The sequence below is a fragment of the Botryllus schlosseri genome, chromosome 2, assembly GCF_051294905.1.
Source record: "Botryllus schlosseri isolate E-star chromosome 2, Bs_hap1, whole genome shotgun sequence".
Classification (NCBI taxonomy): domain Eukaryota; kingdom Metazoa; phylum Chordata; class Ascidiacea; order Stolidobranchia; family Styelidae; genus Botryllus; species Botryllus schlosseri.
The window spans coordinates 4423220-4441785 of NC_137237.1; the positions used below are offsets into that span (position 1 = coordinate 4423220).

Sequence of the window (18566 nt, forward strand, 5' to 3'; positions counted from 1 at the left end):
CGCGATAAAATATGGGTCTTGTATCTTGAGACAAGATTATAGTGATCAAGTATACGTTTGTAAACACCGGATATGAAGCTGCGGTTCGGATTAGTTCAGATTTGGCTTTGGATATGAAGTTAAACTCCAAACCCTGTTTTAAATATTAAAATCGGTCATCGCTGGCACATAGGCATAGGTACAATTGTATATTCATATTGAAATAAACCCGAATATTTTCAGCTGACACTCGTCAGGGGTAATCGTCAGCAACTAGAAGAGAATTGGAAAGAAAATTGTTTATCAAAAATCGTGTCGAGATGGCTTACGCTCAATGTAGCCTACTGCTTTTAGTTGGTACGAGAACTCCTTCTGTTGCGACAAACTAGGTTGGGGTATTTTGATACAAGTTGACTGTAAGACAGACAAATGAAAGTGTGGCATGATTCCTTGCTTTCACGCTCATTCCAATGGATGAAAAGGAGTCGGGAACACCAATTTTAACAGAGCTATCTCCATGGTGGGGTGGGTGGGGGTTTCTTGCACGACCTCAAAAGAGCGCATAACGTTTGTACAGTACCGTACGCAGGATCCATTACACCCCTAGATGTGGCGAGATAGCGTGTTGGTATATGGTTCACCGCTTCAACACCAATGGGCTACTGGTTCTAGTCCGACCGAGGTCGACTCCAGAATTCTTATACCCAAGTGTTGGAGGTTTATCTAGGCTCCTCCACGCCATGTCATCCGCGCAAGCGGTGTTTTATAAAAGCCTAGAAGTGGGCCGTGCTACAAGTCGGTAAATACGGAATCAATATAAGGAATATTAGCCTGGTGTAAAATGACCAATGTAGCCGAAACACGATGAACATCAAACAAACATACACTTCCATAAGGTTTGGTGTATTTGAATCGGTTTCACTCTGTGGATGGGTGTGAAAGCAAGATTGAATACATCTCAATGTCAATATATTTCACCTCACTCTGTACTGTATGGTGGAATTCTTATAAAAGCTCCTATTTTACACCCATTTATGCAGTGGGTATGGGCGAATCGCTTGCGCCTTCACGGTAGGATTACTGCGTGTTACAGACACGATTAGCCGTTTCATCCAGCCTCGTTAGCATTTAATGTTCATCGACCAGGTAATGCTTCCGAAAATAAATTTGCCACCAGAGCGCACATAGCTTCGGAATCTCAATACGCTACCATACAGTAAAGACTGGGAACGAACTTCCGCAAATACTGTGTCTCTCTACGCGCGCAATACGGTCGTTAAGCACCCAGCTTCCGTTCAAAAATTGTTGACACGCGCCAGCTGTATACTACAAGTTTTGGCGAGTAGAGTGTTTTCACACCCAAAGGGCGGTACACATATATGGATTCACAGCGTGCTCCTATATCTATATCCTATATCGATGGAGTAATCCAGGGTTTGTCATTCCGCCTACCGTGTTCGTCGCCTGTATCGCACGGCGCTAAATTCGCGGAGATATCCCTACATCACCCGTAACATCCATTATTCAAGGGCGATGACGCAGATAAGAATATTTGGTTGTAAAAATAGAATTTATACCGCAGGGACTGTGCGTCTCTGATTGGTGTACTGATTGCAGAGCTTGACAACCAGGAAACTTTAAATTTTTTCAAATTAGATGCGAATTAGAATTACAGCTGCACAGTATTTTCCGAATTAGACTTGAAGCAGAAATAAAGCTGTACATATTTTCCGAATTATATCCTAATTATTGAATTACTGAATTACTGAAACCTCAAAAACATGGAAATTGATTGAAATTCCGAATTACAAAGACATACAACAAAAATCGAGTTCGTACCAAATCATAGTTCATTCCCGCAAACACGAGAATGGCAAATGTCTGCACACCGAGGTTGACTCGTTTCGCGCTACATTGCAGCGCGAAACTGCAGCATTTTCAGGAAAACCAGTAATTAGATTAGAATTACAATTGGAGCATAGGAATATTTCACAAATTAGATCAGAATGAAATTAGAGGCATTTCCCGAAAATTCGTCTAATAAGACAACTGGAGCAGGGGTTCTCAAACTTTATATTTTCGGAATCGGTGCGACAGTAGCTTTGGATCAAGACCAGATTCAGTAAATTCTGCGCTATGGAAGATAACTTTTGGATTGCTAGAAATCCTACTGTCGCTGCGCCGCAAAACAATTCGGATTACAGCTTCAAGCGTATAGCGGAACGAAGCTGCAAAATCGGTCGTTGCCATTCCAAGTTAACATTCGATGGTTTCACAGAACTTTGTGTCAATACTGCGGGTTTATCACAACTCCACAGATATGTTGTTTCCACTAACGTGCGTAGCTTAGCACTACATGTTGCGTATATGCTGCAATACGACCAATCGAGGTTTGCTGCCTTCCACGGTGGATGATAGTATCGGAACTATAATTCTCGTCCTAGTGGCAAGCAGCGTAAAATTTTAGTACTCAAATAAACCGTCTCTTAATATTCGACCCGACTTATTAGAATTATTACTAGATTCAGGTTCGCGCACTCGAATCATTGTTAGCCCTAGTAGCAATAACAGTCGAGAGGCGCTACCGTGACGAACCGGGAAATAGCAGATCTTAGCCACCGGTATCAGCGCGTAATAACCTTGCGAGATTGTACCAACAAACAGCGTGAAGTACGTCCGGTCGAAAGTCGCAGGTGACGAAACTCTATCTCTCGAGGATATAATTGCATAGCGTCACTCGCTCATCAGATAGAAACAATATGCTCCTTTGCAAGGACAATACGGATATGACGACAGCGGCTTGATGATAGAGTATTTACCGAACGCTGTCATAGTGCATGTTGTTTTTGATGAATTCATTTGCTTGTGAATGTGTTGTGTTCACTACCGCGCGCTGCGTCGATACATCTGGCGACAGATATACTGTTACAAATAAGCCGCCGTTAGATTGGGAATGGCGATTTGGATTGGCGGTGGTGTCTATCGTGCTGGTAAGCGCTGTCGGGCACGCCACGTATTAGCAGATACAGAGATTAACCATCTTACTGACCCTGATGCATAATTTAAAACATTCTCACAATATTCTGGCTTGGTTTCAAGAAGTCGGCTTTAGTAATTTATTTCCGATGCTGTTCTCGCACGAAACTTAGTTTCCTTGATATTTCGAAACCTCTTCCTGTCGATTCTACGTCGCCCCCCCTCACTTTGACCTTACATTGCCCACAGCCGCTTCTCCAATAATTTATTGCTCTCGGTATGAAGACATGACATCTGGCATTTTTGTCTTGCTAGAAGCAAGTACTCCATAGTTTTGCGACTTGGAAATTTTCAACTATTTCAATTATAATTACCATTACTGAATTCGCAAAAAGAAATTGGAAATGGAAATAATTTCCAAATAAGAAAGAAACACAGCAAAAATCAAGTTCAGTTCATATCAAATCAGAGTTCATTATCGTAAGTATGAGAATGACTAATATCTGTACACCAAGCCTGGCTCGTTTCGCACCATACAGTTATCCTGTAACACTTTTAGTAAAACCAGAAATTAGATAAAGATTTTAAATTAGGGTATAGAAACATTTCACAAATTAGATTACAATTAGGTTACCGGCATTTCCCTCCCAATAATCTAATTAGACATCTAGAATTATATAGCTAAAGTTTGATCTCTGCCCAACTATATGCGCGCGCGCTCTAGTAATCTGGTCAGTAACTCCTTATTATTGGGAGTACTCAAGTATAGGCTTTGTTGACTTACGCTACTTACTCTAATGGTTATGATTTAGTTAGACCATTTCTACTTCACATTTCTCAGTTTTTTTTGGTAAAAACTAGGCTCAGCATACATACTTTTTACTTACTTTGAAATATATATTTCTGCTTGTCCGTGAGTAGAGATTTTGTTACTTAATCTTGACTACCAACGAAATGACCACTTTAACCACCTTTATCCTATAGTGAAGCGTTTGTCACGTTCACGTCATAGATATCGATAATTGAACGAGAATCCATCATTTATTAATACAGCGAGACGCGCTATAGGTATGATTTCTTGTCGTTGTCGCCTATAAGGCGAAACGAAACAGTTTCTTTTTACCATCCCTTCACTTCTAGAGGTGGACGGAAAAGCCAACTCCCTCCGCCCGCCCGCTTCTGGGGATGAGCCGTCCGTCACAATCGAGGACTCGAACGATAACGTTGTCAAGAAGACGGCCGACAATAGTGAAACGAAAAATCTATCACTGACTGTACCATCAGGTTTGTACGTTGGTCAGTGACCATCAGCATCGCCGCATGGGATGTTACGCCAATATACTCTTGACTTCTTTGAAAAATACTAGATCTCTACTTACTGTACGGAATCACAGTAGCTTATCTCCATTTTAAACATTTTGCGAGATGAAGATCTTTTGCAAAGGTAAAGTTTTCCTTTTCTTTTCGGTCCTATCTCGGCCATGGTTAACTTTGATACAACATGACAAGCATAACCACGGCCAAGGCATTTGTTTTCAAACGATCTATAAATTATGCCATAATTGTGTGTAAATACTTCCGAAAAAGCATGTATATTTACACCCGGTATGTTTGACGTATTGGATATGGAATGGTTTGAACCGTCGACATCGCCATCGGTTCGACAGTTATAGCTTGTAGATATATATCATTGGTACGGAATGGATTTTGTGATGATGATGACCTCCTACAAAACGATGTGGTCCTGGTTAAAGATATTTTTGGTCCGTTTGTGGCAGGGGTCGGAAGCCTTTTACGTCTTAGGATCCACATTCACATAATAATTTCATTTGTTCATGCCGGTCCACTGTGACCTCGCAATTAAATATTCGTGACGTCATGGTTAAAACAATAAAAACATGTTTCAAACAAGGACCTTATTTGTATTATGTTAATATTTTTTTCAAATGCAACCCTACATACTGGCGTCGGAATCCATATTGGTGTATTCATATAAACTGCTGCATATGGTATGTTTTGAGCATAAATAATAGTCAGCGGTAGGTTGATATTGTAAATGTCAAAGATGTTACAAGATAAAGTCCGTTCTTCCGCAACGCGTCGATGATTTGAATTATTCACAAGAGTGAAATCTTCAGTGAACCTCGATGGCAACTCGGAATGTGCTGCGATGTCCTATCGATATCGTCCCTGTTCAGTGTTCAGTGTTCACATATATAAGACTCGTTTTTGTTGCCATAGTTTCAGCGTTCTAGCCGACAATTAGAATTATAACTACACATTTGTTTGGTCTTCCCATACCCACAGTTTGTCTTAGGTGCCCCAGCTGTAGTCGGGAATAGTCCCAATCTCCGTTGATAGGTTTCCCCAACACTGTGTATTCACGACAGACCATACTATATACCCCAGGCCATCAATGTCGCTGTATAAACATATGTCCAATTGTCCATTCATTCATTTGTGCATTGATTTTGTCGTGATAACTCTACTACGCCATGTGATGGGAAGGCTGGACTGCATCGCTGTGACGTAACGAATCCTAATATAATCGCCCATGATCAACCCTATGCAACTACAGTGAAAGTCGTGTAGCTGACCTTCCGCTGGTCGCATTCTTCGAGCGAGATATGCATCGCAGTGACGTCACGTTGCTGTCATCTCAAGTGTGTGCTATTTCTCGACTTTTCCCACGGGCTCGATTAGCCAAAAGTGCGCTCGCTAGCATTAATGTATAGCGCCGTTGGTCTTCGAATAATGACAACTTACTTCATGTGCTGAAGCAAATCAAAGGGTCGCGCGGTCGTTATTTAATGATGCGAATTACCAGCTGCCGTGTTTAATGCGAATTCGTCGGAAATCGTGCGCCCACAGTCGTCTGTAGCTGTTGAAATGTACGTGCGCCAGAGGTACAGTACATGTAGGGATCTGTTGTGTTGTTCATATGCAACATTTTACGGCCTTGAATATATTCACATTGAAATAAACCCGGACATTTTTGGCTGACACTCGTCAGGGGTAGCCGTCAGCAACTAGTTTGTCTGGTTTATTTCAATATGAATATATTATTCAATAGTATATTGAAGTTCAGTACCGCACATAGTCTCTTCAACTGTATGTTTCGAACTTGATATGCAGTGTAAGCAGTCATTATTGCAATAGCCGATATCTACCGTAATAATATTATCTGTATATGCGATCCATGTCAGTACTAAACACTCTGACTAACGTTCAATATTCGTAATTCGAACCTGTATACTGCAATTTATATAATTTCGACGGCCGAGAACCGTTTATGTTTGTAACGGGATTTGGGTTACGTCTTGGGATTACATAGAATGTTACGCGCAAGGCCGTGAACACAAAGGGTATGTGTGGCAATCCTATTTCAATCCCGACTACACCGGTCGGTCGATTCATTCATAAATCAAGCCCTCACGGAAAGCAGTGATACCATAATACCGAACCAAATTTCGTGATATTTGGCTACGCGAGATGTAATCGCAAGCTTTGTACCTACTTCGACACGTCTACGTATACATAACCGATAACCGTACAAAGGCGAATCCTGTGATGATATCATCTAACGGCCGACACAGTGCGCGTAGTATTTGCTGTCAACTGAAATCGACATTTGTACAACCTGTACATCATCGACAATATGTGTAGTGTATGCGCATTAGGGCAGTGCTACTCTCTACTTATTAAAATGTCAGGTCGCTTATAGAACGCTGCACGCCAGATTCGCCTCATTTCCAACCAGTAGAAGCAAAGTTATTACAATTCGAAATTTCAACCATTTTATAAAATAACAGTGGTGGCAGATTTCGTCACTTCGCCCCGACCAAATACCTTGTTCCGGGCGCGTGCCTGAAGGGAAAGTGATGAATTGTCAATTGGTTTTCACCTTGACACGATCCTGTGATAGCGTGTGGGTAAAGACATTACTAATTATTCAAAGAAATTATGACGTTGATTAACTGGAATTTAGTCAGCTTCGTTAAAACGATTGTTATATCTGGCTGGAAGAATCAAATGTCAGGCCAATGTCAATTTCCGACACTAGAACTACGCGTGTGGCTGTATTATTCACGTGTATTATACATTTGAATGGCATGGTATATTGATATCGATACGAACCCAAATATTTTCGGCTGACACTGGTCAGGGGTAACAGAATAGTCTGCAACTAGTAGAGAATTGGAAAGAACATGGTATTCACCAATCGCATCACCAATTTCAATTATAGTTGCTGACGATTACAACTGACGAAAATAGTTTTCAATATGAATATACTCTTCAATCGTATGTTGAAGTACTATACCTCCAAGAGTCTATGCAATGTATTATGACATTAGTTTTTCAGCACTCCTGTGAAACAGTGCCTATATTGCGCACTGCGCATCTTATTCCAGCTTCCGCCCCTACATAAGACATGTAAAATTTCAGTTCAATCGCCCTCGCGGTCGACTTCAATATCCGTCGCGCGGCCCGTCGACACCACGGCGCGTTCCAGCAACCCAGACCAAGTACCCTTGGACGAAGAATTCGTCCATCTCAAAGACATCGTTTGTTACTTATCGTTGCTGGAAGGAAACAGGCCCGAAGATAAACTGCAATGTGCGTATTCCGCGTCTAAATATAGACGTGAGCCGTGCTTAAAATAGAACCGCTTTTACAGTTGTGTTCAAGCTGTACGACACAGACGAAAACGGAAACCTGGATAGCAGGGTGAGTTATAGCGTTCGGCTTTCATTGATCTGCACTGAAACGTGTTTTCATATTAGAATATTAACACCCTTAGAGGTACAGGTCTTCAGTATACTATTGAAAAATATATTAATATTGACGCAATCCCGAATATTTTCGGCTGACACTCGTATATTTACACGATTATTGATTAAAAATGTTATTTTCAATTCTCTACTATAGTTGCTGACGATTACCCCGGCGAGTGTCAGCCGGAAACGTTTAGCTTTGGACATAGTATTAAATTATATTAGCATGTCTCACCACACAATACCTTGAGGTTGTGCTCGCCTTCTTACTTTGAACTGCAATCATTTACGCTTGTGATTATTATTATCAATCGGCATTCAACATTGATAATAATTAGTTTGTGATTTACACACCCGGGCTTGTACAACTGTAGAGTGTACACTCGTATTTTATGCAAATAGGTGACCTAGTTTAGCCTATATAGCCTATAGTTATAAGTTTGGAAATCAATTGTATAGGTTGATTTAGTCCGTATGATAGCAATCTCCGGCAATTATAAAGTATGATGAAGTATTCATTCGGCGAACAAATTATTATTTAAGGCATTGAATTTATAGCTACTGAATATCACGAGAACGTCGTGTTCTTATGTTTCCAATTCGTACCGACTGATTATGATATGGCGTACGCTGACGCAGAAAACGTATCCCTCGCAACAGAGGTTTGGCGTGCCAAGTTACTGTACGATACAGTCTCGGTGACAAATAAGCACCGTTGCAATGCGATTAGGGTTGATGCAACCTTCTGGTTTGCAGCTTATGACAATAACCATCAATGATTTGATGTCAGATGACATTACAGTACATTGATAATGTACGAGATGAGAGGTTTATCACAATTCGCACATTTGGGTTGACCGAGATAACTTGACACGGCAGAGTTGGGACGAGAAAATTTTCTTTATTTGCAAACTGGATTAGAATTGGAATTTTAGATTAATTTTTTTCCAAATTAGATTGAAATTATATTTTAGAACATAGAGATCATTTATAAGTTGGTTTGACTTGGATCAGTATCAGTATCAGTTTATTAATATTTTCATCATTTCAAAACACCACAAAACTTGGCAATTTCTAGCTTCGTCATATCTTCTATGTTTAGAACAACAAATGTTTTGAGTAGCGATTTATCAGTTTTCAGATTTTCAACATTTGTCTACGATTAGTCCGATTGTACAACTAGAATTATCTAGTATCTATTCTCAAATTCCCAGGATGTATATTTGCGTTTGCCAGCAGCTTTGCATTTTATACACAGCGTATAGTTGACCAAACGGTATGCCTTTAAATACCGACGCAAACGACGCATGCTGCGTCGCGCATGTTAGGCACACCCTTCTCGACGTTGCAGATCTAATTTTCGTAAAATTAGACGGTGCTCATAAAAACAAATCTCGCAATTTCTAAAGGTCCGCGTTTCGTGCGCAATGGCCTGATGAAGTATCATATCGATGATATTCTGTGTTTACCTAACGGACCATGCATAGGCTACGTCCAGAAACTTGCGCAAAGGTATTGATGTCATGCTGCGAGTGTCGTGTTGACTAGTCCGTGACGCGGGTTGGAATTTACGATGTACAACCCCACCTTTCGTACACTCTACTATCGGATCCCCGTGACCCCATAATAGGGTACAGGTTTTTGTAATGATAGACTTTACAATGTGCATGTGTGTCGGTAAAAATGATTTAGTTTTGCAGAGAGTTGGTGTGCGTTGACACATGACCTACTAAACTTTAGTAGGCCATGGTTGACATGATTTTTAGAGCAACGTCGTGGAAATATGGTACAGCGTACAGCACACATATACCATTCCACATTTATTGACAGAAATGTATATCTGTTATGTCGCCTATTGTCATGGGCCCAGTTGTGCCTTTCTGACTGTGTAGTTTGTGGTTTCGTAAGCCATGGGTGTATAATTCACACCCATATATCACAGGTGGTGCTCGGGAGGAAATATACACATTATTTTAGCTAAGAATTTAGCGTATGGTGAAAATCAATTAAACGACACTTTTGAGTACTAAATCATGCTTCCGCACTCTTCCAATGGGTAAAAATGGTTCACCAATCCTTACGGACATATATCCCAGGGATGCAGTGGGTCATGTTTTCGTCCCAAGAATGAATATATTCATATACTGAAATAAACCCGAAAATATACTGGCTGATTTCAATTGATTATATTATTCAATTGTGTATTGAAGTTCTTTATCTCCAAGAAGCTCTCCAAATATCCCGGAAAATATTGAAAATACGGTTCACATGAACCGGGGGTGTCAAACATACGGCTGACTAGCCGCGACTAGCCGCATCCAGCCCGACAAGTAATTTTAAGTAGATTGAAAATGCGTGTATTTTCGAGAATGTTGGTAACTGCAAATGTTGAGATTTTTAGTAAGAAACACTTCCGCTGAATGATCCCTCTCGAATACAAATATAGTATGTTCATTATTCAAAAGCCATAACCATCCGACAGCGGTGTTGTGATTTCACTATCATTACCGTCAGGAACAAGTCTTTCATGTTGACACCCAATTTCGAGAAGGTAAAAATGTGCCCAAAACTAGTTATTCACAGAAGCGAAAACGTTAATGTCAAACCTTTATATGCAGGTTACATGGAGAATATAATAGTTACAGGAAAATATAATTCAAATAACTGTGGTCAGCTCTTGTATTCCTAAAACAAAGGGTGCATAGAAATATGACAACTCATATCATCGTAAGAGCGTCCGTTCAAGCCCATGCAATTCAATTGTATGTTGAAGTTCTGTGTCTCTAAGAAGCTCTTCTATTATAAAGTTGCACTTTGACACGGTGCCAATATCAAGTTCGCAATCAAAACTTCATCTTCCAAACGCTGCCCGAACGTAAAGCGCGTCAGTGTGACGTGTTTACGTTATCGGAATACATAACGAGGCGCAGCTAAGTAGGCATTCACGCGCGTTATCGGATATTAAATATCAATTTTTCGCTATCCGACGCGCCATTTTCTCGCTTAACGCGCGGCGTTTTCGCTTCGCAGTTACGGTAATCATGTCGATTGCCGGCGACACGGGACTCGGCCGGCTATTTATAGACTCCCGGTATTGATTTCGTAAATGCGATGGAGATAAGTATTGCTCTTGGAATTATTTTATGGGCGAGCCATCACACTAACTCGAATCCGTGTACCGCATATGCGCATCGGGGACTTTTTGCGTTGTTGTTTTCGACGTGCCAATCATTCTGGATTCAAGCCGTGCATAGGAGATACAGAACTTCAATATGCAATTGAGCAATATATTCATATTGAAATAAACCCGAATATCTTCGACTGACACTCGTCAGGGTTAATCGTCAGCAACTAGTAGAGATTTACTATACAATGTTCTTTCCAGCTCTTCGCGAGTTGCTGGTGATTACCCCTGACGACTGTCAGCCGGAAATATTCGGGAATATTTCAATATGAATACATTATGCCATGTATAAATGTCAGCAGTCAGACTATTGCAACAACGGCACTGCACGACTTTCAATGTGTATAGCTACATATATATATGGCTTGGAACAAACCAGTGTTCTAAAGGAGTATATGAAGTTCTTGTTGTATCGCTGTATAAGTAGAACTGAGTAAAATGACTCTAGCACGCTAATTTGAATTGAGTATTAATTGCAACCATTCAAGTCTATTAGTGATGGACGAATCTTTCGATTACTGAAATTCTGAGGCGCTTTTCACTATGGATCTTGTGTTCTTATATCAATGAGACGCTTTCACGCTTGCACGCTATGCACATTTGAACTTATCACATCACCCACATTGTCGTAACGTCATAACGAGTGATACTTAAACACCCCACTGGGAGCCCAAACCTCGATTTAGCATAGTCCGATGTAGATGACTGTAGGAATGTCGCTTTTTTTGCTGCCAAGATGTGTGCGAATTTGAAATTTAAATTTTGATCTATTCTTGAATTTCATGTCCACTCAAACCGATATCGTCAGCAGCTGTGTGAGCTCAAGCCATTGGGTCTCACACTACACTTCACATTTTATACGATGCTATATCGTTCAGCTAATGCGGTCTCAACGTACTTATACCAAGGTCGTCACTCGCAAATATATGCTTTTAGCTACGAGGCTGAAGCACGTGTGTACACATAATCGGAGAGTAGATAAAAGTGTAGTTTGGGACCACTCTAAATTTTCTCATAAATTATTAGCGAGAGAGCGAGCAATTAAAGTCATTTCTCATATTTCTCACGTGTTGGTGTGTACCGTAATATCGTACCATTCCCAATATCATCTGCATGTGAGGCAGTGGAGGTGGCGTCACGCTAAATCGATTCAGCGAGTGTGACTTAAGGGTTCTGGTCAGGGTCGTAAGTCGTAACTGTATGTCAGCCCCCTCTAAAAAGCTCAGTATCGGGCCTCCAAATTACGTCACCTGAGTACTTGTCAAATATGTTGCATACTACGTCTGTACTTGAAATGACTTTGGTAACGCATAACTTTATTCATCTGTCAATTCCGCAAAAATCGCAGGAAAAAAAAACAATTGAATATTTGAATTCAGCAGCCGAAAATCACCCAAGCACTAATCAGTTTAGTTGGCACAAAATTTCGTTGGGTAGTGTCTCGGCCTATTTTTGCTCGTTGCCAGGCAACCGCTTGTCGGATCCGGATAAAACCGGTATCGCCGAGTCCGTCTCTTCGAGACGCGTACGTAAATGCTCCGTATAACACCTATAGACGATTTCCACTGGCTGCGCATGGGTGGCGCCATTGTTACGAAAGGCTGGCCAGATGTCGGATCGGAGGTTTTGATACCCCATCACTTTTGAAGGGGCGTAACGTAGGTCATTATAGTTGTAGATCTATATGTGCCGGTGCCTGCATATAGCATGTAAAAACGAAGCCGAGTGGTGTCTCACACCCTCATTGTTGCGTCCTTATGTGCATTATGCAGTAAAGAGAGAGTGGTGAATGGTACCGGTATAGCTTCAATCGCAAAGGACAAGAAGCTATAAAGAAAGATTGTATTACGTTGGAACATAGGAGAGGTTACTGTGGAAAGGATTTTATTTAAGGTTTGTGTAACATTGGCATATTTGTGAGAAACTTGTTATTTATAACATTTATTTCCACATACTTCTATCATAAACATCATATTATTATGACAATCTGCATATTATTATTGCCTCGACTCCTATTTGTGTTTCTTCTTCTGTTACGTCCACTGAGCTATATCCTCTATAAAAATGAGTACACTGTATTAGTCCACTGCAATAGTTGCGACGAGTAGTATAAGACCTTTACATGTGATTTCGTGATTTCCAGTCAAATTTGTTTATTTTTGACGAAGCAATAAATTGTCAATATGTCTGTAGTTTGTGATTTACATTTCTAGATCACTCAGAGAATATAAGAGTCTGTGAAAGACATTTCCACGATAGTGATATCAGGCTTGTCTCAGTCAGTGATTTACATTACTAGAGCTCTCGGAATACAAAAGTATATGGAAGACAATTTCGCGATGATAACATCTGGCTAACGCATTGCTGCAGACAGAATACGAGATATGGCTCTGTCCTGGCAGAATACGAGATATCGCTCTGTCCCATCTAAATTTCCGTGGCAAAAGATTTCAGTCGAGCAACAACGAGTGAAGAGAATCTCTGCATGACAGACCGTGTTGACGTGGATATTTTTCTATATAGCCTACTCATAGAGACAGATCCAACCAGTTCGTACAGCAGGGCTCGCCAACTCAATCCCAGTCTCAAGGCAACATCGATACCAAATAAGTCACACATAGTTACCACAAAAGAACTAGTATTTTATTGAAGGAATATAAATATAACTAAGAATATCGGGACCATGAATTTCATTTTATTCTACAGTATGAGCTGCGTACGATACCTGACAACAGTTTGCATAACAGTACTATCTGAAAGACATCTCTTAATCTTGTGGGAATCCCCAAGTGGTTTTCTAAGACTCTCAGTCTTGGCAGTATCTGCGCCATCGCACGTCAAACCAAGATACCCCACCCATTCTGTCTCGATTAAATGCTGTTACCATCACCGAAGCTGTTTCAGCTAGTGAGACAGGCCACCCCTGGGTTTTTTCACCCAGATCTGTGGTTTTCGAGCATCCCCTGGGTTCATCAGAGTGTTCGTCAGGTCAATTTTACGCTCGAAAATCAATTATTAGACCAGTAAGATCATTATGTCGTGAAATGTACGTCCTTCAGTTCGAGTTCGCCATTGTCGATGGATTCAGCTGTTATTGTAACGGGAGAGTCTTGAGAGACTGTTTACATTCGATAGTTTCACTACTAAAATGAGATGCCTTGCGATGCGATGGAGCTTCATTGAATGCTGACTGTCAGGCACTTGGCTGCAATCATGTATGTCTTCATCTTTGGATTCTTTGCAAACTAAAGATTGAATGAGCATATAGGAGTCAATATTGTTATGCCGTTTAGGTATGCCACATCAAGATAGGCAATCATCTCCAAATAAGTTTCATGCAGCATTAATGCCAATAAACGAACACAGTAAATTAATATGTACCGGTGCTGTGTCTGAGAAAATGAGAATACTGAAATCCATGTTTTCTACAAACATTTTGTAGCTTAATAATCAATGTCCCCTCTAATTTTTGACGAGTCTGCGCACACTCACCAACTTACTGCGCAGAGCCTTGGACAACAGTGCGTAACGACTAAAAAAATGGTCCTGATCACTTCAGATTTTTTGTGCGCAACTCGAATTTTCTGTGCGCAGAGACCGTGTAAGCACTGCGCACGTGCGAAACTTCGAGGGTACATTGCTAATAATCTATTATTTCCAGATCAAGTGAATTTCAGTGCAAACGTTTCAATGTCCACAAACGTAAAAACTGTTGAATATGCATAGGCTACACCGGTAGCCATGCATCTGTTCGCGACAACAAGAAGCCAAGAACTACGTTCTTTACAGTTCCAAGCTGAACTTCTTACAAGATATTAGCATAAACTAATATTAAATCACCTTATATATACGCGGCTTCCTTACATTCCAATGGCGCGGTATTCAGAAACGTCGGCGAATAACCTCGTCAGGGGAGCAAAATGTGACTGGTTCTAATCTTGGCCAGTCATACACTACTGGCGCCAGAGCGCTGGAAATCGTCTATTATACATACATGCAACAACTTGGAATTACTGCATTCGCGAAAACTTGGAAATTCGATCAAGTTCTGATCATATTAATTAAGTCATAATTCATTCTCTTGAGAGTGGTAAATGTCTGTACAGCATGCCTGGTTCGTCTCGCACTAAACCGTTGGTCGTCAAAGTTTTTTTTAAGACACGTCCCCCTCGATGATAGTAAAAAATTTCGCGCCCCTTACCGTCATATCAAAAGATATTACAAAGGGCAACCAGAATGTTGGCAATACCAGCACATTGTTTGGTGGCATGGAAAGTGTTATGGCTGTCGAGACGCTTCTCAAATATCGAATTCGAACTATACATAGCGCAAAAATTACGAGCTGGAAGTGTATCGCGCGGAGCGCAAAATAATATAAAGTTGAATATTTTGTTTAACATAATCATGTGCAATGGTAGCAATTAGCATATATGTTTTTAGCGATTTTGGTGCCTATGCCCTTTTATTGAACCACTTGTGTTTTCTCAAACATACCGGACCGTGAGCTAACGAATACAAGTGACACAGCTACATGCATTCACCAGTTGCAGCACAAAGTAAAGTCATTCCGAGTTCAAGAGACATCATCTCTCTCAGGCGGCCTTGCGTCTCCCCTCAGATGCTTCCACATCCCAACGGGGGGGGGGGGGGCAGTTTGAAAATCACTGCACTGCACCGTTATCATGTATAGCATTCTCTGGAGAACCAGAAATTACGTTAGAGATAAAACTATAACAAAGAAACACTTCACGAATTAGATAAGAATTAGATTGTCGGCATTGCGCTCATGGCAACTAGAAAGATCTAGTAGTCCAAATCTGACCAATGCATGTGCTGCACTACGTTTCGATTGAGTTCTGAGATTTTTCAGTGCGTTCACGTGTGAGCGGTTGCTAAATTACAAAACCGGCGACATATTTTTAGCCAACATTATTAGGTTACGACACCGGTATGTTGTTCTCACGATTTCACCTGTTGACCATTGTGGCGATTCAACCAATTACGCTCCGCTAATTCGCGTTATTTCATTGATGCGACAGCGGACGACTAGAGGTAATTCTATTATCGCATTAGAAATCGAATTATCGCGCCGAGATACAACTCGATCCATTTTGAAACAATGTGGGAATCCGCGCCTAGTAAAAGACGGTGAGAATGGCCGGTACGCGGTCGGTAAAACACAGTTTGACACGGTCTTGGGTTCATTTTAATACAATAGAACGCCATGAGAAACGGTACGCGCATAGTACTGTAACCGGGGCCTACGATATTCGAATATCTGACACTCATTAATGGTAATCGTCAGCAACTAGTAGAGATTTGGAAATAACATTGTGCATCAACAATCGTATCACAAACCATAACGTCATCGGTATGAAATGTTGAATAATCGGGACGGAGAGAGCGCTTAAGCTCAATGCACTATTTTAGATGGTTCAGATGTTTTCTATACATTGGTTTATGTTCAAGGTATCAAGATAAACTTATCGGTTTTAAACTTCGTGTGAACCTCGCATTCGTGTGAACCCCGGTTAAGAACCCCCGATATATTGTAGTTCCAAGTAAACGCGTACTTCGTGCTTGTTTAGGCTTGTTACTTAATGCGTTTCCGGTCGCCAGAGTTTTCGCGGCGAGATTCGCACAAAACGCTGGTCGCGGATACTCCCACTGCGCCGCGACATTCAAACCCTCCGGGAATCGGCATGAAAAATTGATCTCTGTCGTAAAATAATCAAGCATGAACGAGAATTTTGCAGCAGTTTCGCCACATATCCGATCAATTATACATATACTCGTAATTCGATGCTGCACTCGCGATCCGAGTGCGTACGGGCCGAGATATTTGACGCTAATTTATGCGCAAGCAATGTTGGTGTTCCCGGCGTGTCATCTAGCCCAGTGCTTCCCAACCTTTCTCAGTTCGCTACTCAGTTTTGTTGCGCGACCCACAAAGAGATGCGACCAAACTAAGGAAGAACAAATTAATGAGAAAAGAAACCTCGAAGCCACAACGCATACAAACTACTATCAACGCGAAAGTTGAGCTTGCATATTATAGAATAGATTTCATCAGATCAAGTCTAAGCTTTATTGGCTTGATTTGCCTGCTCGTTATATCTCCAGAAATACATAACATTGAGGCACACCTGTTTTCGACCAATCGCGACATGTAAAATCTTCAGTATTCCAAAATTTCTTTTATTTAAACCTATAAAATTGTTATCATGTTAATTAGAAGATTGCAGCCTCTATGATCATATTGAATAGAATACTATTACGGAGTGATTTGCTGCCCACTGGTCGGGAAACACTGATGTAGCGCACCCGCACAGTCGATGATGCATTTTGACGATCATACAGGTTGGACATTCCAAATTTTAACCAAGAATTCCATGTAAGCCTCGAGATTTGGACGTTTTTTTAAATCACTGGTGAAGTTGGATGATAACGCATGTTAGCATGGATTTGGACATGTATTCCCAAATTGAGGATTTGGGTTTTAGAATATGCACTTTATGCACTCCACTCAACTTTTGGTTTTCCACGTATTCAGCCACTTGTTATTTTTGTGACGCAATAGCCGCCCGATCGCTTATATCCTTGGAGTGGAAAATCAATTGACATGTGATGATCGTCTGAACTTGACTGTACATTTGTTCAATGTGTACACGTACATATAGTAGTGCTATGTACTAATCGTTAAATCTTCACATTGAAGGATCGAGTTCCATTGGGAAAACAGAAAGGTATAGGGCAGGAATGAAAGGGCATGTTCCAAATTGAACGGAAATCTAATATTTTGTGTCGAAATATATGTTTTAAACCCGTTCAACGGATTCGGACGAAGATAATGGATTTGAATAGTTTTCTTTCCATAAATGATTTCACAGAACCCCTGTGCCCAGCCGCATTCGCGAGCTTGTCTTAATGCATACAGTGTTCAGTGTCGCAAAATAGGTTGGAAACACTGCTACAAAATACAGCACGCAGGCATTCTGTCTGTGCATTCGCGTAACGTGCTGACAAATTGGTGTAGAAAAACCTCGATGCTGCAAAACCTGATTACCATTGCCTAACGACAATGTTGTTCGTACTACATCCGCCCACAAAAGAACTAAACCGCCCTGCGTCGACGCGAGTAATTGCTTCACTTTGAAACGACAAGCCAGTGCTTTTCCACGGATGCCCCGATATTATTTCCTGTCAGCGTCTGCACAAGCACATGCATACTTAGGTAAAGAGCTCGGTCGCACCAGATTGGCTTATGCGAAGCTCTAGCGTTTTTAAAACATCCCTAATTATTTACGGCATTAGCTTTACAACAGGTCTCAAAAGATCAGCGCATAGCGCAGTAATATCGCAATATTGGCGAAATTTGAAGCATTTGAAGCTGACAACAAATCACTATGTCTGCGCTATGTGATGTCACAAATCCAACGTTGTCCGTGAGAACCGTTTGGTGGTGTTGGCAGGGCGTTTAGGAGGCGCGGCTATAGTATCTATATTTTGCCAGTGTTTTTGCGGGAATAACATATCAACTGAGTTGGAATAGTTCTTGATTAAATTAGATCATAATTGGAATTACTGAAACCTTGAAATTGAATAAAATTCTGAATTGGAAAAAACTACTACGAAAATTAAGCCCGGTTCAT

At 40.9% G+C, this 18566-nt stretch overlaps 1 protein-coding gene across 4 annotated transcripts in view; it reads left to right on the forward strand.

Moving 5' to 3' along the window:
* LOC145433086 (diacylglycerol kinase beta-like) overlaps positions 1-18566 on the forward strand; it is a 74332-nt gene that overhangs the window by 18550 nt on the left and 37216 nt on the right. For all 4 annotated transcript variants that reach the window (XM_080310003.1, XM_080310006.1, XM_080310007.1 and 1 more), the window contains 3 exons: positions 4096-4239; positions 7402-7572; positions 7634-7683. In XM_080310003.1, coding sequence (XP_080166129.1) covers positions 4096-4239; positions 7402-7572; positions 7634-7683 — 365 coding nt within the window. The remainder of the gene's footprint in view (positions 1-4095; positions 4240-7401; positions 7573-7633; positions 7684-18566) is intronic.